Here is a 24,051-nt window from a genome sequence, read left to right as displayed (position 1 = left end):
CTGGGGTTCAAGCACTTAGCAATATCAAGGTACACTAGGTTCTTATGATCTGTAAGTACAATGACATAGGAAAGGCAGACATTCCTCAAATGCTCATTTTATAGCCAGCAGTTCCCGATTGCCTATGTCATAATTTTTCTCTGAAGAGGAAAGTTTTCTGAAAAAGATTGCACATGGCTGCAAATAATTCTGAGAAGATGACCCCTGTAACAATACAGCACCCACTCCAACCTCTGAAGCATCCACTTCAACAATGAATTGCTTGGTGACAACTGGCTGGATAAGTACAGGAGCATGAATCAAACTCTCTTTCAGGGTTTCAAAAGCAGACAACGCATCAGAGGATCAGTTGATTGGATCCCCCCCCCCTTTCCTGTTTAAATCTGTCAACGATTTGGCAATGATTGAAAAAAGTCTAATAAATTTTGCAAACCCCAGGAATCTCTGTAGGGCCTTAAAGGGATCTGTGTCTAGCCCAATCAACAACGGCTTGCACCTTGGCTGGGTCTATATAAACATTTTGAGGTGTCAGTATATAACCCAGGAAAAATACTTCTCTAACACCAAAGACACATTTACTGAATTTAGCATACAGTTAGTTTACTCTCAATTTTTATAAAACCTTTCTTATATGCACAACATGTGAGGCCTAATCAGAAGAAAAAAATAAAATATCATCAAAATAGACAAAAACAAAGAGACCCAGGAATTCATGAAGAACATCATTATTGTCTTTTTGTAAAACTGCTGGGGCATTAAACAGACCAAAAGTGATACTGAATGCCATCTTCCATTCGTCCCCGTCCAGATTCTATTCAAGTTGTAGGCTCCTTTGAGGTTAATTTTAGAAAACCACTGAGCCCCAACAATTTGATTAAAAAGATCAGTGATAAGGGGAAGAGGTCACTGGTTCCTGACAGTGATACTATTATTTCCCTATAGTCGATACAAGGGAATAGTCCATCTACCACCAGGACGACGTCCGCAGACAAGTTTTTCATGACATATAAGGCATACCTCTCAGAATGAATGATACGGACCTTCATTACCATATCTGGAGTACTATAGTCAATAAATCCTCTGGCCAAAGGAGTAGTATCCACCCTGGATAACAAAATCGATTAAAGTAACATAAGTAATTTGAAACCCAAAGCAATCACAAAATTACAGATGAGCGAATTTCTAAAAAATTCGATTTGGACGGTTCGCCGAATTTCCCAAAAAGATTTGATTCGATCCAAATTTATTTGTGATGAATCGCATTAAAAAACAGCTATTTCCTGGCTGCTGAGAGCCTGTATAGTGGTGTAGAACACTGTGGTTTGCAGAAATATGCATAGGGAGTCCGCTGTGCTAGTGAAACAATACTATGAGTCAGTATGACACACAGATGACAGGCGTCGCTCTTAGAATCACTTCGCACTTCACTCATTTGGTCAGTTATGGGGCCAAAACTGACCAAATAACTCAAGTGTGAACTCAGCCTTACAGGTAAATGTTCACGTCAAAAAGAAGCGCACTCCTTTTACACCGTCGGCAGCTAATTCCACATAGATTTCTACAGAACCTGTTCTGTTACAAGCTATATACTTTTATATATGAAATAAACACACCCCAAAACTGGTTGTATCAGACTGCAAATTCACCCCAAAAGCAAGGATGAATGGACATACTTTTATATATGAAATAAACACACCCCAAAACTGTTCTTATCAGACTGCAAATTCACCCCAAAAGCAAGGATGAATTGAAGTACTTTTATATATTTTAAATTAGCATACCACAAAATTGGTTGTATCCAACTGCAAATTCACCCCAAAAGCAAAGATGAATGGACGTATTTTTATATATTTAAAATAAATACACCCCAAAGCTGGTTGAATCAGACTGCACTTTCAACTCAAAAAAAGATTCTAGGATTACTGCAATTACTCTTTAAAACAACCTAAAATCTGTAGTAATAGATCACTTTTAGTAATCCCAATTAGTTCAGCAAGGAATAGCTCCTATTACACAGGGTTTACACTCCCCTATCGGACCTTGCTCTCTACCTACAGTGTGGATGATGCCTTCTTATCCATTCCCTACAATATGAATAATCTTTCTCTGAACTTCTTAGTAGTTATTTTTTTTAATAAAGTCTTTCCTAATCACTGTTCCTAGTGCCTGCAACATCTTTCCCTGCACTAAGTTCACTGCAAAATGGCGGAGACGGAGCAGGCTGAGACTTTTTATAGGGCTGTGACATCTGATTGGCTGCATTCATGGCATTATGGGTTCTCCCTCGTCGCTCGGCTTCTTACTTTCACTTTGTGCATCAGCCATTTTAGAAAAAATGCAATTCGTAACCACGAACCACAAGAAAATTTGACTTCGGGACAAATCAAATTTTTCCTGAAATTCTGATTCAGAATTCCACTTTGTCGACTTCTATTCACTCATCTCTAATCAAAATTAACAAAGGTAGCTGCAGCCTTTGAATCCACAAAAGCTAAGCCAGTAACAGATCTCCTTTATGAAGAGAGATTTATAGGTAATAGAACCCTGTAGGTTTTTTGGGGAAATACCTGTGCATCTGAGTGACCTCCCTGATTATAACGCTTCAAGTTTTCCACCTCCAGCCTAGTTGGACAGGATCACAGTAGATGTGTAGGACTGTGTCAGTAGAAGCAAAGGTCCTTCTTGAAGCAGTATTTCTTCCTTTGCTGAGAAAACATGGTACTCACTTGCATTGGCTCTTTGGACTTCACTGGTGCCTTCGACTTATTAGATTGAGAAATAGAAGGGACGTGAGGAAGATGGACAGAAACAGAACATTCATACTTAAACATCATTTCTTTTTGTTGGACCGCGCTGCCTCAGGAGTAGCAGAAATTCCACATTCAAAACCAGTTAAATAATCGCGGACATGGGAAAGCAAACAGGCCAGTCGAAGCCTTTCCTCCTCTCCCTTCCAGGCTTCTATGGAACACCAAGAATGCAGCCAATAGTGAAGTACCGTCACATGAATTGGAGTAAAACAGGGTTTATTAAACTCACAATACACAGGTAAAAATGAGCAGTGTACAAAGGATTAATCACCCGACCCGGGTTTCGCTCAGTCGAGCTTCGTCAGGGGTATTCATCCCGTCTTATCCAGGGCAGCCTTATAAGGGATCCGGTTGGTCCGCACCCACCTTCCCGCTCAATCATGATCCAATTCATTATAAAATTAAATACTAAAACATCCAGCAATATATATACATATTCCTCAGTAGTATATCAAATACATAAAAGTTACAAATACATAAAGACAAGGACATTTCACATTAATCTCCCACATATAGATACACAAACTTCTAAACCAATCCTAGACTACACACATCAAACTACAGCCGACTTCATTCATTAAACTCCTTCTACGTCACTTAACACATGATCACTTTACTCCTATCCACCTTCTTTCTCAGATGTCCATCCTAACCAATCACAGGTTACACATTCCTTAAACCGCCCTCCTCCATTCAAAAAAACGTCAAATCCCCCACATCACATGATACTACTCAGCCAATTCGATCCTTCACTCTCAAAGGTCCTATATCAACAGGGTAAACTACAACATTCAGGTAAGGCAAGGTTTTAAATCAAATTCTGCATTCAAATCTCTTGGCTGCAGTGTTCCCATTCTGTATATCCATTCAACCTCCCGCTTGTTTATCTGTTTAACTTCATCCCCTCCATGCCAATAGGGTTTAACCTGTTTCAACCCCACAAAAATAGGCCAACAGGATTTTTTTGATGCGCCGTTTTAAAGTGCATCGAAACACTGTGTGTTTCAAGCCCCTTCCTAATGTTCCTCACATGCTCCTGAATTCTTACTTTGAGCTTCCTTAGGGTAAGTCCCACATACTGGAGGCCACACGGGCGCTCCAACAGGTAAACAACTCCTACACTCTCACAGGTGATCTGCCCTTTAACCTTCATATCTATATTTTTTTCATTTGAGTGAACAGATTGAGTATTCATTTTCCTATTTTCCCTTTTCCGATTTCTACATGGCAAACAAAACCCACACCAGCTGAACTTAGTACGCCTTTTTAAAAATCACAACAGGTTGCTGTGGAATATCTTTACCAAGCATAGGATAATTTTTCAAAGTGGACCAGTTCTTCCTAATCACATCCTTTATCAAGCTTGCTTGCGTATTAAATTGGGTTAAAAAGGAGAAGCGAAAATCTTTCTCAGTCTTCACCTTTTTCTCTTTTTTCTCTTTTCTCCTCCTCAACCACCATACTGCATTGGGCTAATTCTTCTACCTGATATCCTTTTTCCATAAATCGCTCCTTAATGATCTCACTTTGTGTCCTAAATTCCTCCACTTTAGTACAATTTCGAAAGACCCTCTTTATTTGCCCTTTAGGGATATTCTTCAACCACGGTGTGTAGTGACAGCTGGAGGTATCTATATAACCATTCACATCCGTTTCTTTAAAGAAATTTTTTGTTTTAAGCTGATTATCTTCCACAAAAAGTGTCAAATCCAAAAGATTTATGGAAGTGTCACTAACTGTGCTGGTAAGGATAAGTTCCACTGGTTGTCATTTAACCCTTTAATAAATTCTAGTAGGCCCTGCTTCTCGCCCTTCCATAGAACCAGACAATCGTCGATGAATCTCTTCCAAACTATTAACTCTCCAACTTCTGTGATTTTATTCAATACAGGCTTGATGGTCACACTTTCCCACAATTGAGCTACAATTATTTTTGGTATAAGGAAAAATACTATCTGCCACGGACTGGTACAGCGATGGGGGCGAAATTCGCCCCCAGTTTCGCTAATAAATTCATGGAGTTCTGGGAAGGTGTGACCATCAAGCCTCTATTGAATAAAATCACGGAAGTTGGAGAGTTAATAGTTTGGAACAGATTCATCAACGATTCTCTGGTTCTATGGAAGGGCGAGAAGCAGGGCCTGCCAGAATTTTTTTAAAGGGTTAAATGACAACCAGTGGAACTTATCCTTTACCAGCACAGTTAGTGACACTTCCATACATTTTTGGGATTTGACACTTTTTGTGTAAGATAATCAGCTTAAAACAAAAACTTTCTTTAAAGAAACGGATGTGAACGGTTATATAGATACCTCCAGCTGTCACTACACACCGTGGTTGAAGAATATCCCTAAAGGGCAAATAAAGAGGGTCTTTCAAAATTGTACTAAAGTGGAGGATTTTAGGACACAAAGTGAGATCATTAAGGAGCGATTTATGGAAAAAGGATATCAGGTAGAGGAATTAGCCCAATGCAGTAGGGTGGTTCAGGAGAAGATTTTCGCTTCTCCTTTTTAACCCAATTTAGTACGCAAGCAAGCTTGATAAAGGATGTGATTAGGAAGAACTGGTCCACTTTGAAAAATGATCCTGTGCTTGGTAAAGATATTCCACAGCAACCTTTTTAAAAAGGCTCCCTGTCTACGTACTAAATTAGTGCATAGCTCCAATCACCAAGAGAAAATAATAAAAAAAGGAAAAATAAGTTCAGCTGGTGTGGGTTTTGTTTGCCATGTAGAAATCGGAAAAGGGAAAATAAGAAAATGAATACTCAATCTGTTCACTCAAATGAAAAAAATATAGATATGAAGGTTAAAGGGCAGATCACCTGTGAGAGTGTAGGAGTTGTTTACCTGTTGGCGTGCCGTTTGGCCTCCAGTATGTGGGACTTACCCTAAGGAAGCTCAAAGTAAGAATTCAGGAGCATGTGAGGAACATTAGGAAGGGGCTTGAAACACACAGTGTTTCGATGCACTTCAAAACGGCGCATCAAAAAAATCCTAGTGGCCTATTTTTTGTAAGATTGGAACAGGTTAAACCCTATTGGCGTGGAGGGGATGGAGTTAAACAGATAAACAAGCGGGAGGTTGAATGGATATACAGAATGGGAACACTGCAGCCAAGAGGTTTGAATGCAGAATTTGATTTAAAACCTTGCCTTACCTGAATGTTGTAGTTTACCCTGTTGATATAGGACCTTTGAGAGTGAAGGATCGAATTGGCTGAGTAGTATCATGTGATGTGGGGGAGTTGCCGTTTTTATGAATGGAGGAGGGCGGTTTAAGGAATGTGTAACCTGTGATTGGTTAGGATGGACATCAGAGAAAGAAGGTGGATAGGAGTAAAGTGATCATGTGTTAAGTGACGTAGAAGGAGTATAATGAATGAAGTCGGCTGTAGTTTGATGTGTGTGGTCTAGGATTGGTTTAGAAATCTATATGTGGGAGATTAATGTGAAATGTCCTTGTTTTTATGTATTTGTAACTTTTATGCATTTGATATACTACGGAGGAATATGTATATATATTGCTGGATGTTTTAATAATTAATTTTATAATGAATTGGATCATGATTGAGCGGGAAGGTGGGTGCGGACCAACCGGATCACTTATAAGACAGCCCTGGATAGGGTGGGATGAATACCCCTGACGAAGCTCGACTGAGCGAAACCCGGGTCGGGTGAGTGATCCTTTGTACACTGCTCGTTTTTACCTGTGTATTTTGAGTATAATAAACCCTGTTTTACTCCAATTCATGTAACGGTACTTTACTATTGGCTGCATTCTTGGTGTTCCATAGAAGCCTGGAAGGGAGAGGAGGAAAGGCTTCGACTGGCCTGTTTGCTTTCCCATGTCTGCGATTATTTGACTGGTTTCGAATGTGGAATTTCTGCTACTCCTGAGGCAGGGCGGTCCAACAAAAAGAAACGCATTTACCTGTGTGAACTGCACCCACTTCACCACTGGGACCTGCGACGCTATTAGGCAACGTACTTTTTGAGGCTGTTTTTATTAATACTTAAACATCAATCTACTTGATTAGCTAGAGACATTGCCTTGTCTAAAGACCCTGGGGTTGGATGACTAACAGATCTCTGTGAGACCCAGTCTGAACTGTGATCTAAGGGCCGGATGGTTTCAACCAGATGCAGTACAGCACCTGCGAAACTCGGAGCAATACTCCTCGACAGACCGCCTGCCTTGATTTAAACTGGCCTGGGCAGGGCTAAGCTCTGTTCACTTGAATGGAGCTTAGACGCGCCCAGGCCAGTTGATACTAGTCGTGATGTCGCTGGGCCAGCGGTAAACAGTGAGAAGGCTGCGGCGCTGCTATAGCACCGCTGCTATACAGCCGCTGCCTTCTCAAACAGCTGATCAGCGGGGGTCCCGGGTGTCGGAACCCCGCCGATCAGATGCTGATGATCTATCCAGAGGATAGATCATCAGTTAAAACAAAGTGCAGAACCCCTTTAAGTAATATGCCCCACCACACTGCCTCACATTAAGTAATTTGCCCCCCACACTGCCCTCCATTATGTAATTTGCCCCCACTAAGTAATTTGCCCCCACACTGCCCTCCATTATGTAGTTTGCGGCATTTCCAGGAAATGCACTTTAATGCTTCATGAGTAATGGAGCATTAAAGTGCATTTCCACCTTCTGTTCAAGCTTTAACCTGGCTGAACCTGGAGGCCCCAACCCCCCTAAATATAATAAATACTATAATGGGGTATTAAATGAAATCATCTAAATATAAAGTCAATATTCGCTCTCTGCGCTACCTACCACACCTCCTCCTCCCTCAGGCGCGGCTGTGGCAGGTCTGGCTGGCTGTGTGAGTGAGTCACTGCTGTCACGTGACTCACCACCAAATCCATTAGCTCCAGACTCAAGTCCTGGGCCTGCTGGCTGCTCCTGACCGCACCCCCCTCGCAACGCCACTGTAGATCAATGGTACATTTAACATACTAGATTCCTGGGCTAGATTTTCCCCACAGTAAAAATCTGCAGACCCAAGTAAAAACCTACAGTGAGTAAGGTTAAATCACTGTGTATTTTAGTGATTAACTTTTTAAGGTCTTCACAATGTAACCAGAACTAAGCCTTTCAACACTGGAGAAAGTTAAATTACAAGGAGAAAGTAGCATGTTATTACATGATCAGTTATGCTACAGCCAAGTGTTTAAAGACTTCATATCCTACTCATAACCTACTATGATGTTCACTGTAAAACAAAACATGCAATGCAACAGCTCTCTGCAAACCAAATAAAGTACAAAAATGCATATTAATTATAAATTAGAGATGCTTTGCAAATCATTTTGTACAAAATTATTTGAGCCCGGCTGCCGCACGTCAAGGCAATCTCTGTAAGACGGGTTCCTAACACTAAATTCTACCTGTTATGTGCCATGACGGCTACCATACAATTCAGGGAGTGTAGGTTCCACATTCATGCTGGGCCTGCTTTAATTTCTGTCGTTTTTGGTGCCAAAATGGCCTCCATTATATCCAAGGAATGCAGGTACCAACATGCATGCCGGACCCACTCCACACCACTCCTGGTGCCAAATGGCCACGAAAGAATGCAATGAGAGTCCACAGCTATATCTCTCATGGTGCCAAATGGCTTCCAGTGAGTGAGGGGGAGCAGGCCAAGCTATATACTCACACTAATTAAAATCAGCCTATGGGGCAGACGAGCTGGTCAGGAGTGCACGACTGAGGTGTCAGCCACATCTCCAGTACAAACTGCAAAGAAAAAGGGGGTCAGTCAGCACATCCCAATGCGCAGGGGCACTTTGCTATGGCTGAGAACAACACTGTAAAACAAAACATGCAATGCAACAGCTCTCTGCAAACCAAATAAGTACAAAAAGGCATAATAATTGCTAGTGCTATACTTATAAATTAGAGATGCTTGGCAAATCATTTTGTACAAAATTATTTGAGCCCGTCTGCCGCACATCAAGGCGATCTCTGTAAGATGGGTTCCTAACACTAAATTCTACCTGTTATGTGCCATGATGGCTACCATACAATTCAGGGAGTGTAGGTTCCACATGCATGCTGGGCCTGCTTTAATTTCTGTCACTGTTTTACTTTGTGAAGCTTTGTTTAATTATTTATATTATTATTATCATCCTTAAGGTTATTATATCCCAGCGTGTGATGAAGATGGCTATTACAAACCAGCTCAATGTCATGGAAGTATTGGCCAATGTTGGTGTGTTGATAGATATGGAAATGAAGTAACAGGATCCAGAAAAGTGGGATCTGCAGAGTGTGGTACTTTGTCTTTGATTTTTTTTATTCCAACCAAGATATTATGTACATACATATTGGGCAGATATTTCTCATGCCTGCTGTACCAAATATATGAACTGCATGTGCCACAATTTTCTTTCATTTATGACATGCTAGACTGAAGTATTTTTTAAGCCAAATTTTTGTCTGCACCTAATTTGCACCTTGTTTTGTTGCAGTCTTAAGGCCCCTTTCACACGGGTGAGTATTTCGCGCGGATGCGATGCGTGAGTTGAACGCATTGCACCCGCACTGAATCCTGACCCATTCATTTCTATGGGGCTGTGCACACGAGCGGTGATTTTCACGCATCACTTGTGCGTTGCGTGAAAATCGCAGCATGCTCCTCTTTGTGCGTTTTTCATGTAGCGCAGACCCCATAGAAATGAATGGGGTTGCGTGAAAATCGCAAGCATCCGCAAGCAAGTGCGGATGCGGTGCGATTTTCACGCACGGTTGCTAGGAGACAATCAGGATGGAGACCCGATCATTATTATTTCCCCTTATAACATGGTTATAAGGGAAAATAATAGCATTCTGAATACAGAATGCATAGTACAATAGCGCTGGAGGGGTTAAAAAAAAATATAAAAAATGTAACTCACCTTAGTCCACTTGATCGCGCAGCCGGCATCTCCTTCTGTCTCCTTCTTTGCTGATTGTAGGAACAGGACCTGTGGTGACCGGAGTGTTATAACCATGTTATAGGGGGAAATAATACAATCTACAGAACACCGATCCCAAGCCCGAACTTCTGTGAAGAAGTTCGGGTTTGGGTACCAAACATGCGCGATTTTTCTCACGCGAGTGCAAAACGCATTACAATGTTTTGCACTCGCGCGGAAAAATCGCGCGTGTTCCCGCAACATACCCGCACATTTTCCCGCAACGCCCGTGTGAAAGAGGCCTAACAGTTTTTGCCGCATTTTGGATAAAAACTATACCAGCTCGAAAGTGATAGAAAAAGTGGTATAACATACTGATTTATATAAAGCCCTATAGTGCATTGTGTCACAAACTAAAAATGGCGCAGGCATATTTTGGCATATAATATAACTTGATATATATCTGCCCAATTGTGTCATGTAAAAAAAAAAAAAAAACTGCATAAATATACCAACTCCAAAAATATGAAAAAAGGGTTCAGTTGCATGCTGCCATGGTTACAGTATAAAAGCAAACAAGGACTACAAGTATTAGCATACTGCAGTGCGCAAAAGCACATGCACACTTTGGAAACATTAATATATAAGATATAAATTGCATTACTGTTACTACTACTTACTATGAAAATTAGAACCTCTTTGCGAAACATTTTTATCAAAATTGTGTCAGACTCATCTACCAGTGACAAAGTGGATTCCAACAGATGGAACCTACACTTTTTGACTACCTCTCCTGGGCTTTTGGCCTACTTAATTCAGAAAAGTGTAGAATCCAGTTATATTATACTCTGATTAGAAGCCCTGGGCAGATAGGCAGTGAGTGCATGGCCCAAATGGGGGCAGCCAAGAATGCAAAAAACAAAGTTACACCAGCACCTCGAAAAAAAATGGGAAAAAAGGATTCAGGTGCAAACTACCATGGGTGTAATGTAAAAGCAAACAAGGACTACAAATAGCAACACACTGCTATGCCGAAAACACATGCAGTCACTAGAAATATGAATAAATGTAAATGTCGGGACCATCTACCAGGACAACTTTAATTTTTGAATTGTAAATTTAGGGGAGTGGCTTCCCCTATTTGGACCATGAACTCCTGCCCACCTGACCAGGGTTCCTGATCAGAGTATGATATAGCTGGATTCTAGTTTGCCCTGAATTTTGTAGGCAAAAAAACAAGGAGCATCAAGTCTATTAGTGTACAGTAGGTCCCATCTGTTGGAAGCCACCTTGCCGCTACTAGATGAGCCCAACACAATTATCATATGTAGTAAATTATAGCAGTGATTCAATTTACATTTATTCATGCTTCCAGTATTTACTTGTGTCTTTGCACATAGCAGTGTGCTGCTACTTGTGGTCCTTGTTTGTCCAGTTGTGCAGCTTCATAAAATGAAATAATTATTAGATTTATAGGGGTTTTAATCTTGAAATGTATGTATGTATAGTCTCTCGTATACATAATAAGATGACCATTTTTGCACAATGTAGATGAGAAAGTCTCTGAACCTTTTGACATTGAAAAATGGACTATGTTGTGCCAACCTTGGGCCTTATAAACACACCTGCATTATAGCTGCATTCAAGCTCTGAGTTGAAATGTAATACAGTGCACATGAAAAGTTTTTGGGGCCGTATTTTCTTCCATATGGCTCCTATGTTATACAGAGGCATACCCAGGCATTGATATATTAAATATAGTGACGTCAAGGGCGTAGCTATAGGGGGTGCAGAGGTAGCAGTTGCTACCGGGCCCAGGAGCCTGAGGGGGCCCAAAGACCCTTGTGCCGCATAAGAAGACATGCTAGGAGCACTCTGTTATATATTTTGGACTGAAGCCCAGAATGTTCAAATTAGTCTTCTGGCTGGAGGAATCAGATTAAGTCAAGAATTTGGCATGGTGGGGCGTTGCTGTTTCAATTTTTGCCTCAGGCAGAAGGCTATGCGCTCCCCTGCCCCCTGGCCACAAAACACTGAGGGAAGGGGGGCCCAAGCTGAACTTTTGCACTAGGGCCCATGAGCCTTTAGCTACACGCCTGAGTGGCATGCTCTATCAAATGTCATATATTACAGTACCACACATCAGCACATGGAGCAGTAGGGGCTGTGTGTACTAACATACAGGTACAGTCACTTAATATGAACAATATAGTGGCTAGTCTTAATCTCAATTAATATGGATTTCCATTATCCATGTAAACCATATGTATCAATATATGATATGGGATATATACAGTGTGTATATATATATATATATATATATATCTACTGAACAAAAATTTAAATGCAACACTTTCGGTTTTGCTCCCATTTCGTATGAGCTGAACTCTCAAATATTGTTCACAAATCTGTCTAAATCTGTGTTAGTGAGCACTTCTCCTTTGCCGAGATAATCCATCCCACCTCACAGGTGTGGCATATCAAGGTGCTAAGTAGACAATATAAGGCCACTGTGAAATGTGCAATTTGATCACACAGCACAATGCCACAGATGTCGCAATGTTTGAGGGAGCGTGCAATTGGCATGCTGACTGCAGGAATGTCTACCAGAGATGTTGTCCGTGCAATGAATGTTCATTTCTCTACCATAAACCATCTCCAAAGGTGTTTCATATAATTTGGCAGCACATCTAACGAGCCTCACGACCGCAGACCATGTGTTACCACACCAGCCCAGGACCTCCACATCCAGCATGTTCACCTCCATGATAGTCTAAGACCAGCCACCCGGACAGCTGCAGCAACAATCGGTTTGCATATCCAAAGAATTTCTGGACAAACTGTCAGAAACCATCTCCTCGTCGTCCTCATTGGGGTCTGGATCTGACTGCAGTTCGTCTTCGTAACCGACTTGAGTGGGCAAATGCTCACATTCGATGGTCTCTGGCACGTTGGAGAGGCATTCTGTTCATGGATGACTCCCGGTTGTGTGGGTGAGCGGTATGCTGACTTCAACGTTGTGGATCGAGGGGCCCATAGTGGTAGTGGGGTTATGGTATGGGGAGGCGTATGTTATGGACAACAAACACAGGTGCATTTTATTGATGGCATTTTGAATGCACAGAGATACCATGACGAGATCCTGAGGCCCATTGTTGGGCCATTCATCCACGACTATCACCTCATGTTGCAGCGTGATAATGCACGGCCCCATATTGCAAGGATCTGTACACAATTCCTGGAGCTTCAAACATCCCAATTCTTGCATAGTCAGTATACTCACCGGACATGTCACCCATTGAGCATGTTTGGGATGCTCTGGATCTGCGTATACGACAGCATTTTACAGCTCCTGCCAATATTCCGCAATTTTGCATTATTGAAGAGGAGTGGACCAACATTCCACAGGCCACAATCAACAACCTGATCAACTCTATGTGAAGGAGATGTGTTGCACTGTGTGAGGCAAATGGTGGCCACGCCAGATACTGACTTGTTTTCTGACACCCCCACCCAGTAAGGCAAAACTGTGCACATTTCAGAGTGGTCTTTTATTGTGGGCAGTCTAAGGCACACCTGTGCAATATTCATGCTGTCTAATCAGCACCTTGATATGCTACACCTGTGAGGTGGGATGGATTATCTCGGCAAAGGAGAAGTGCTCACTAAGGCTACTTTCACACGAGCGTTTGGGCGTCCGCTCGTGAGCTCCGTTTGAAGGGGCTCACGAGCGGCCCCGAACGCATCCGTCTGGCCCTAATGCATTCTCAGTGGAGGCGGATCCACTGAGAATGCATCCGCCTGCCAGCGCTCAGCCTCCGCTCCGCTCAGTGAGCGGACACCTGAACGCTGCTTGCAGCGTTTGGGTGTCCGCCTGGCCGTGCGGAGGCGAGCGGATCCGTCCAGACTTATAATGGAAGTCAATGGGGATGGATCCGCTTGAAGATGACACCATATGGCTCAATCTTCAAGCGGATCCGTTCCCCATTGACTTTCAATGTAGAGTCTGAACGGATCCGCTCAGGCTACTTTCTGACTTAGAAAATTTTCTAAGTAATAATGCAGACGGATCCGTTCTGAACGGATGCAAACGTCTGCATTATCGGAGCGGATCCGTCTGATGAAACATCAGACGGATCCGCTCCGAACGCTAGTGTGAAAGTAGCCTAACACAGATTTTTACAGATTTGTGAACAATATTTGAGAGTAATGGGTCTTTTGTGTATGTAGAAAATGTTTCAGATCTTTGAGTTCAGCTCATGCAAAATCGGAGCAAAACCAAAAGTGTTGCGTTTATATTTTTTCAGTGTATATATATGTTAGTGTGCTTTATTTATCAAAAAGGTAAAACACATTAAGATATTAGGATAATAAAAACCCTAGTCCTTTTTGGTGTATGGAAGACACTGTATATGCTAAAAAGGACTAAAGTTTTTATCCTAATACCTTGATGTGTTCTACCTTTTTTGATAAATAAAGGACACTAAGAGATACAGTTTATATATATATATCTTCCCGATCATGTACTGACATACAGGCACAACACATGCAACTCTACCATGTGCATGAGCCCTACAGGACTAAGAAAAGAAGTTGGTTAATTGCTGGCTGAGTGCCAAAAGGTCCAGATACATTTTTCTTCATGTAGTGTGGTATTCCAGATAAGATGTGTTCTTTGTAGGTCACATATACAAAACATGTTTCAATTTCCTAGATTTTGGTAAATGTTGCACAACACAAAACGTTCATTTGTAATGTATTTAATGACAGGCGCAGATTCAGAAACATCAGGAGATTTTGGAAGTGGGGACTTTCATGACTGGTCTGATGATGAGGATGATGAAGAAATGATGAATGACGAAGATGAAATTGATGACGATGATGAGGATGAAGGGGGAGATGATGACGATGAAGAAGATGAGAATGGATATATTTGACATGACATAAAACAAATTCATAATATTTTTCACATCTAAAAGAAAAGACATTAGGAAATACCTTTTGCTCATGCCACCGCCAAGATAAAAGGATTTCAAACTAAAAACAAAATAAACAACAGAAATCATGTATATTTTGTATGATCATACCAAGTAAGGCTGGAGTCATAGACTTTTGTTTCATTTATGTGCGTTTGAGCTTTTATATGCTTTTAGCAAGAAGTCAACATGTTGGAATTATAACCTGAAAAAAAGCAACTCATACCCATACAACATGGTAGTAAAATATAGTTTAAGAAGTAAAGACGTTGGTTGTGACTTGGACATCTGTGGGTTTTCTAGATAGAAAAGAAAATATTCCAAATCAAAGTAAGACCTATGTCTAAGAGTAACTATGGAAGTAAAACATTTACATATTTGTGTTTACATCTTCCCTCAGATTATGCAGAAATGTGTTTGTTTAATCAGCTTTCAGATTTATTATTTTACCTTTTCTGCTTTTATTTTAGAAGCTTTGTATGGATTTGGTTAGTCAATCAGCATGAGAACACATATACTATAGGTAACTCAGATATTCTAAGAGTGTTAGCTGAACCACATAATCAGCATTGCTATGCCTGAAGGCAACATAAGAGGAACCACGATTTGTGATGGCTGGGATTAGGATGAAAAGACTAATTATCTAAATGTAAAAAACTAAATATATTTGTGCTGTCATCTGCAATTATAATTACTAAAAAGGTCCACTATATATGTATTTTTTCTCCTGTGGTTAAGAAATACATATATGAATTAATAGAAATATTCTTGGACATCCTAAATGTTAAAAACATAAATTACATTATTACATAAATTCTGGAAGTATGTTCTCTTTCAATATTAGTTGCAAAACCAGTTTATGGGGTTAGGGTAGGCTTCAGCAACCTGTGGCTCTTTGTCTTCTCATACAAGCATACACCCTGAAGTATAAAAATGTGTAGCCCAACCCACAGCTAATGCGAGAGAGACCTAGCTTTATAGAATCAACCACGTTTACTATCTACTTAAATCCAGTATATTTTTATTATAGTCATATATGACACGTATTATTAAAAATCGGATGCAAATAGGAGCACAAAGTTCAAACATATAGGTACCAACACAGTTACTAAAGGCAGTTGAGGGGGTCTGTCTACAATGCTCAGGAACAGTGTGCCTTGCAACTCATTCCAAAAATATATATTTTTTCAGTAAGCACATTCATCCCATTAATTCGTATTTAAGGTCAAAAGTATTTTGGCTGAGGAATTAGGTAACATATAGAATTACTACAATATATTCTTCAATTTCTCCAAAATGTATTATTTGATTTTCTGTTATCCAACAAATATTACGACAGCATATTTGAACTCTTTGCAATGTTGCTATTTAAACTTGGAAAACTAGATTCAATGGTGATGAGGGTTGCTAAGCCCCAACCCCTCAAAACTTTTACTAAATACCATTAGACTCAAAGTACTATGACTGACCTTTGGGGCTCATGCACACGTCTGTGAGCAAGGAGCCCGTGTGGCAGCACACATCTCTTCACTAGTTTAATAGTCAATAGTTCTAGGGAAGAATATCTGTATGATACTCCATCCAGTGGAACATGAGAGGATTTAATTCTCCCAGATTGCTAAACCTGAGAGACATCAATCTATTAATGGAGCTGTTATATGGCTACGTGCATAGGGCTTAAAGCTTGCTAAGTTTGTTGGTCAAAACAGGCCAAAGAGGCTGACAAGACAAACATCGGAATTGTATTTGATATTTAGATTTCATCCTCTGTAGTTTATGGATAAAAGCATTATGTGGGTGCCTTGGACAATGAATTTAAAGAGATTATTACTAGGCATGAGCTAAACAAACATTTTATCTATTTACCATAGAGCTGCTGGGAATCAGGTGTGTGCCCCTTTTTATTGTTATGTAGCTGCCATGTGAAATGGATAATGCTTATGATTACTGTGTACCTTTGCATTTAATCCTTAAGAGTATAAAGCTTACTTTAATCACTATATTTATGTTGGCATGTTGTTTCATTGTGAAGAACTCTAATAAAACTCCACTACCTTCTTGTATACAGTCATATATCCATAATAACCTGGGAACAACTCTGTGTTTCAGCACAGTTGGGCTGTTACTTTCCAAGTCGATCCCCTGGAAATGTTTATTTTCATTTTTGCATTATTGCAACAAAAAAGAGTAAATTTGAATTAAAAAGTATTCTTGACGGAATTTAATGTTTATCTTATGTATAACTGAGAAAATGCATTTTCTTTTATACAGTTTATGTATAGTTTGCAAAATAAAGACTCTTGTAACCAACTCTGTTTCCTGTAGACTTGTATGGTGTTGGTATACACAGTGTGTTGCCTGTTCTTGGTTAAGCTACATGCCCAACTTAACAACTTAAAGGGTGTTATTAGGATTGATACTTTTTTTTCCTCCTAAAGCAAATTTCAATATGCATTAGGCTAAATTCACATCTTCACATGTATTTCCATTTTTACGTTCTATCATAGGAACAGAAAAACTAAATAAAAATAATGGCAGTGCCAGATGTGTTGCTTGACAGGCACCAACCGGACCCGACAGACCCCAGTGACTGTGAAGTCTGACAAATTTACATCATAATATCTGTTATTTTATTTTATAAAAAGATAGTAGGAACTCAATATGTTACACAAAATGCATCAGCTGCCCCTACTGAAGAAGGCATCACATATGACCTGGAACCCAAGGCTTGGGACCAAGATAATTTGTCATTATAATTGTATAACAGTACTGTCAGACTCTGTAGATTAAATTTTATTAGCTTACCTGGAACTGTAATATTATGTTCTTATTATATAGTAGTTGTGCCTTGTGTGGCACTACTATTGCATATACTATTGAATATATGGCACTTCACAGTACACTATTTTTACAGTGCCTAGAAAAAGTTTTCATACCCCCTTTTACACATTTTTTCACATTACACCCACAAACTTAAATGTATTTTGTGATAGTGATAGACCAATACAAAGTAGCAAGTATGTGTGAAGTGAAAAGAAAATGATGCACGGTATTCAAAAAACTAAATAAATAAAAATCTGAAAAGTGAGGTGTGCATTTGTATTCAGCCCCCTGCACTCTGATACCCCGAAATAAAATCCAGCGTGACCATTTGCCTTCAAAAGTCACCTAATTAGTATCATAAAGTTACCTGTCCAAGCTCCAGCGACGTGATCCTCAGCCTTGACATGGTGTGAGTGTTTCTTACTAATGGAGCACCTATCAGGTGTTGTTCCAGGGACTCAGTGCTCTATTTAAATACCTTCTTGACCATACACCAGTGCCAGTGATAGTCTTGTTTGGGCTCACTAGCTAGGTTCCTGGTTCTTGTTCCTGTGCTGATTTGCATTGCTCATGTTTTTGACCTTGGCTCTTCCTTTGACCACTCTCTGTCTCTTGTTTTAGTACTGCGTTGTCCTCCTGATTCTTACCCATTTGCGTATGTCTCTGTCTTTGTCTCTAGGTGTTTGTCTGTCTCTGCACCTTAGTAGTATAGGTACTGTCGACCAGTTGTGGTCTTGCTCCCTTGGACTTGCACTGCAAGTAGATAGGGAAAGCGGACTGGGTTCTAGGTTAGGGCTTACCGTCCATCTCTGTTCCTACCTACAGATGTTACAATTAGTAAATTGATTCCACCTGTGTGTAATTTATTCTCAGTATAATTACAGCTGTTCTGTGAAGGCCTCAGAGGTTTGTAAGAGAACATTAGTGATCAAACAGCATCATGAAAACCAAGGAACACACCAGAGAGGTCAAGGATAACGTTGTGTAAATCAGGGTTAGATTATTTTAAAAAAATGTCCCAATAAAATACATTTACATTTGTGGTTCTAATGTGGAAAATGTGGAAAAAGTTCAAAGGGTATGAATACTTTTTTTTTTAGGAACTTTACATTGCATTTTGGGTACCAACAAATGGTACCTCACCAGGCACAATCAAACATGAGGTGGTCCATATGGTTGGATTCTGCCATCTTTTCTCTTATGTGTATGGGGGTCTTTAAGAGTCTTTAAAACATAAACAAACATCAGACAGCCATGATGGAGGATAAGCATCATCTGGAGTTGTCAAGGTTGCAATACATTATGCAATATTATGTGTAACAAATATTGTAAAACAACGTAAGTACCCAAAACCCACTACTGTAAAGATCATAACATGCTTATGAAACTATTTACCTGCTCGCCGTCGACATGCAGGTATAATTGCAGTTGCTCCGTCTTATTCACTTCAATAAGATGGCTCCCACGTATACACTTGAAGTGAACGGAGCGTCGGAGTTATAATTACACCTGGAAGGAAAATCTCTTTAAAGGCTGTTTCAACTGAAAATTTTAACAAAATTGTGGACTTATACATACTGTATATACAAACCGGATTCCAAAAAAGTTGGGACACTAAACAAACGTAGATGACAGATCAAACGTTTAATCCGAGTAAATGTAAAATTTTAAAGGAAAAATACGTTGATTCAAAATTTCACGGTGTCAACAAATCCCCAAAAAGTTGGGACAAGTAGCAATAAGAGGCTGGAAAAAGTAAATTTGAGCATAACGAAGAGCTGGAAGACCAAATAACACTAATTAGGTCAATTGGCAACATGATTGGGTATAAAAAGAGCTTTTTAGAGTGGCAGTGTCTCTCAGAAGCCAAGATGGGTAGAGGATCACCAATTCCCACAATGTTGCGCAGAAAGATAGTAGAGCAATATCATAAAGGTGTTACCCAGCGAAAAATTGCAAAGACTTTGCATCTATCATCATCAACTGTGCATAACATCATCCGAAGATTCAGAGAATCTGGAACAATCTCTGTGCGTAAGGGTCAAGGCCGTAAAACCATACTGGATGCCCGTGATCTCCGGGCCCTTAAACGACACTGCACCACAAACAGGAATGCTACTGTATAGGAAATCACAGAATGGGCTCAGGAATACTTCCAGAAACCATTGTCAGTGAACACAATCCACCGTGCCATCCGCCGTTGCCAGCTGAAACTCTACAGTGCAAAGAAGAAGCCATTTATAAGCAAGATCCACAAGCTCAGGCGTTTTCACTGGGCCAGGGATAATTTAAAATGGAGTGTGGCAAAATGGGAGATTGTTCTGTGGTCAGACGAGTCACGATTCGAAGTTCTTTTTGGAAATCTGGGACGCCATGTCATCCGGACCAAAGAGGACAAGGACAACCCAAGTTGTTATCAACGCTCAGTTCAGAAGCCTGCATTTCTGATGGTATGGGGTTGCATGAGTGCGTGTGGCATGGGCAGCTTGCATGTCTGGAAAGGCACCATCAATGCAGAAAAATATATTCAGGTTCTAGAACAACATATGCTCCCATCCAGACATCATCTCTTTCAGGGAAGACCCTGCATTTTTCAACAAGATAATGCCAGACCACATTCTGCATCAATCACAACATCATGGCTGCGTAGGAGAAGGATCCGGGTACTGAAATGGCCAGTCTGCAGTCCAGATCTTTCACCTATAGAGAACATTTGGCGCATCATAAAGAGTAAGGTGCAACAAAGAAGGCCCAAGACAATTGAACAGTTAGAGGCCTGTATTAGACAAGAATGGGAGAGCATTCCTATTTCTAAACTTGAGAAACTGGCCTCCTCGGTCCCCAGACGTCTGTTGAGTGTTGTAAGAAGAAGGGGAGATGCCACACAGTGGTGAAAATGGCCTTGTCCCAACTTTTTTGGGATTTGTTGACACCATGAAATTCTGATTCAACATATTTTTCCCTTAAAATGGTACATTTTCTCAGTTTAAACTTTTGTTCCGTGATTTATGTTCTATTCTGAATAAAATATTAGAAGTTGGCACCTCCACATCATTGCATTCAGTTTTTATTCACGATTTGGAATCCGGTTTGTAATAATATAGGTAATGTAACATGTATATTTAACATGTATACTGTATATAGTAATATACATATAATATAACATGTATGCTCAACTAATTGCTAGTTCCATATCTTGACAATGTCAGAATATTAGATAATGCTATGTTCTAAAGCCACAATACTGTAATGCAAAATATAATCTTTATTCATAACACAACTCAGAATAAGGCCTCCTGCACACGAACGTATTTTTTTGCGGTCCGCAAAAACGGGTCCCGTTTTTCCGTGATCCGTGACCGTTTTTTCGTCCGTGGGTCTTCCTTGATTTTTGGATGATCCACAGACATGAAAAAAAAGTCGTTTTGGTGTCCGCCTGGCCGTGCGGAGCCAAACGGATTACAATGCAAGTCAATGGGGACGGATCCGTTTGACGTTGACACAATATGGTGCAATTTCAAACGGATCCATCCCCCATTGACTTTCAATGTAAAGTCAGGAGTTAATATACCATCGGATCAGAGTTTTCTCCAATCCGATGGTATATTTTAACTTGAAGCGTCCCCATCACCATGGGAACGCCTCTATGTTAGAATATACAGTCGGATTTGAGTTACATCGTGAAACTCAAATCCGACAGTATATTCTAACACAGAGGCGTTCCCATGGTGATGGGGACGCTTCAGGTTAGAATGTACTAAAAGAACTGTGTACATGACTGCCCCCTGCTGCCTGGCAGCCCCCCCCCCCCTGTAGTTAACACATTGGTGGCCAGTGTGGCCGGCCCCCCCCTCCCCTGTAGTTAACTCGTTGGTGGCCAGTGGGCCCCCCTCCCTCCCCTGTAGTTAACTCGTTGGTGGCCAGTGGGCCTTCTCCCCTCCCTCCCCCTCCTAATTAAAATCTCCCCCCTATCATTGGTGGCAGCGGAGTGTACCGATCGGAGTCCCAGTTTAATCGCTGGGGCTCCGATCGGTAACCATGGCAACCAGGACGCTACTGCAGTCCCGGTTGCCATGGTTACTTAGCAATTTGTAGAACCATTATACTTACCTGCGAGCTGCGATGTCTGCGATGTCTGCATCCGGCCGGGAGCTCCTCCTACTGGTAAGTGACATGACCTGTCACTTACCAGTAGGAGGAGCTCCCAGCCGGACGCAGAGATCGCAGCTCGCAGGTAAGTATAATGGTTCTACAAATTGCTAAGTAACCATGGCAACTGGGACTGCAGTAGCGTCCTGGTTGCCATGGTTACCGATCGGAGCCCCAGCGATTAAACTGGGACTCCGATCGGTACTCTCCGCTGCCACCAATGATAGGGGGGGAGATTTTAATTAGGAGGGGGAGGGAGGGGAGAGGGCCCACTGGCCACCAACGAGTTAACTACAGGGGAGGGAGGGGGGCCCACTGGCCACCAACGAGTTAACTACAGGGGAGGGAGGGGGGCCCACTGGCCACCAACGAGTTAACTACAGGGGGGGGCCCACTGGACACTAATGTGTTAACTACGGGGGGGGCTGCCCCCTGCTGCCTGGCAGCACCTGTCAGGCAGCAGGGGGCAGTCATGTACACAGTTCTTTTAGTATATTCTAACCTGAAGCGTCCCCATCACCATGGGGATGCCTCTGTGTTAGAATATACTGTCGGTTCTGAGTTTTCACGAAGTGAAAACTCAGCTATGAAAAAGCTTTTATGCAGACGGATCTTCGGATCCGTCTGTATAAAAAGTAACCTACGGCCACGGATCACGGACACGGATGCCAATCTTGTGTGCATCCGTGTTCTTTCACGGACCCATTGACTTGAATGGGTCCGTGAACCGTTGGCCGTGAAAAAAATAGGACAGGTCCTATTTTTTTCACGGCCAGGAAACACGGATCACGGATGCGGCTGCAAAACGGTGCATTTTCCGTTTTTTCCACGGACCCATTGAAAGTCAATGGGTCCGCGAAAAAAAACGGAAAACGGCACAACGGCCACGGGTGCACACAACGGTTGTGTGCAGGAGGCCTAATAAAAACACATAAAATGCTGTTAATGCAATGAAGCACAGTAGTATGGTTAATCACAATACAATATACGGTATATGATAGTTATCCTGGTGTATGCGCTATTTCATATCAGTGTACATTAATAAAGCATTGTATTTTTAGTAGCTGAGGTTTTACCCTTCTGGTGTTACAAACTACTCCATATAATATATTGCTGTGTCTGTGGGGGGAAGGGCTTTTGTCCTGTCTGTGCTGTGCTTCATTGCATTAACACAGTATTTTATGTGTGTTTATTATTATGAATTGTCTTATCAAGATGATATTTTTATTATAATATTGTGGCCTATAATGCACTGGCTTTTTTGTTGGTTTTAGTATATCACATATACTGCGGTGACTGACTTTTCATGTTTGCCCAGATATAGATGTGAATTTTTTTTGTATGATTACAGCAATTTGGTCACGTGTCTTTTGGTTTGTAATGCTATATACTATAATGCTATAATTCCAGTGTTAAAAACTAAAGTGTTTTAATCACAAGATGCTGAAGATACACTGGATTTCACACTTTAGAATAAATCTGGGAAGATTATGTAAAGTGAAGATTCTATTTTTTGGGTTTCCACCTTGATTTATGCTCGTATTTTAACCAGGGAAACTGAAAAACAAGGTGGACATATTCCCTACTAGGGCATATTGATGTCTTAGAGGTGAGTTAGGGTTGGAAGCCACTTATTGAAATGGCTTTTGCTGGGGGAAGTTCCAGATTGATGAAATGTAGTAACATGCTTATGAAGTTTCATAAGCAGTGTTACTACATTTCATCAATCTGGAACTTCCCCCAGCAAAAGCCGATGACTGTTGGAAGTTACAAAATCTGTGCTATCTTTGATCAGTTAATTACAAGGGAAGCAGTCTTTTAGGAGAAGGGGTTGTTATTGTCATGCCTGATCCTTCAACCGCTAAACTTCATTCAGATACTGTATAATGAAACTGTATTTATAAAACAATATTTTGTTCATTGTGCATATTTAGGAACACAAGAGACTCTCAAAAATAGCCCTTGATCTGCTAATTGGAGCAGCGGCACAGGCAAGGAATTGTCTTGGCCAGGTTAAATGTCCGGCCTTGTCAATCTAGCTGCAGGTGGACGCCCTCAATGAATCAGGATGAATTATTTTATTAGAATCGATTCGCTCATCTCTAATTATAACTTGTTTACATACAGTATATATTAAAATAAGGAACATTTCCATCAAATATGAGTAATAAACAATCAAGCAAATTATGCTATAATTTTATTAGTAACACAACAAGAAACCTATGCTGCTATAAAAATGCCACGATAATTAATTGTAAATTAATTCTGTCTATTATCACTAATTGGCTGGATCTATAATATGATATTATATAATCTCTTTAAAAACAGTGTGCATATAATTATATACAATACGTTAATTGCAATAAATCCCTATATCATAAAA

The 24,051-nt window shown here is 40.8% G+C and overlaps 1 protein-coding gene across 3 annotated transcripts in view; it reads left to right on the top strand.

The window, feature by feature from the left end:
• SPOCK3 (SPARC (osteonectin), cwcv and kazal like domains proteoglycan 3) overlaps window positions 1-17,006 on the top strand; it is a 594,136-nt gene extending 577,130 nt beyond the window's left edge. For all 3 annotated transcript variants that reach the window (XM_040418639.1, XM_040418640.1, XM_040418641.1), the window contains exons 10-11: window positions 8,960-9,097; window positions 14,491-17,006. In XM_040418639.1, the coding sequence (XP_040274573.1) occupies window positions 8,960-9,097; window positions 14,491-14,657 (305 nt within the window). In that variant the 3' untranslated portion in view covers window positions 14,658-17,006. The remainder of the gene's footprint in view (window positions 1-8,959; window positions 9,098-14,490) is intronic.
• Window positions 17,007-24,051: the final 7,045 nt, after the last annotated feature.

This window comes from Bufo bufo, chromosome 2 (assembly GCF_905171765.1).
Source record: "Bufo bufo chromosome 2, aBufBuf1.1, whole genome shotgun sequence".
NCBI lineage: Eukaryota > Metazoa > Chordata > Amphibia > Anura > Bufonidae > Bufo > Bufo bufo.
The sequence above is the reverse complement of the archived record's forward strand: the minus strand, read 5'-3'. Positions and strand labels throughout refer to the sequence as shown.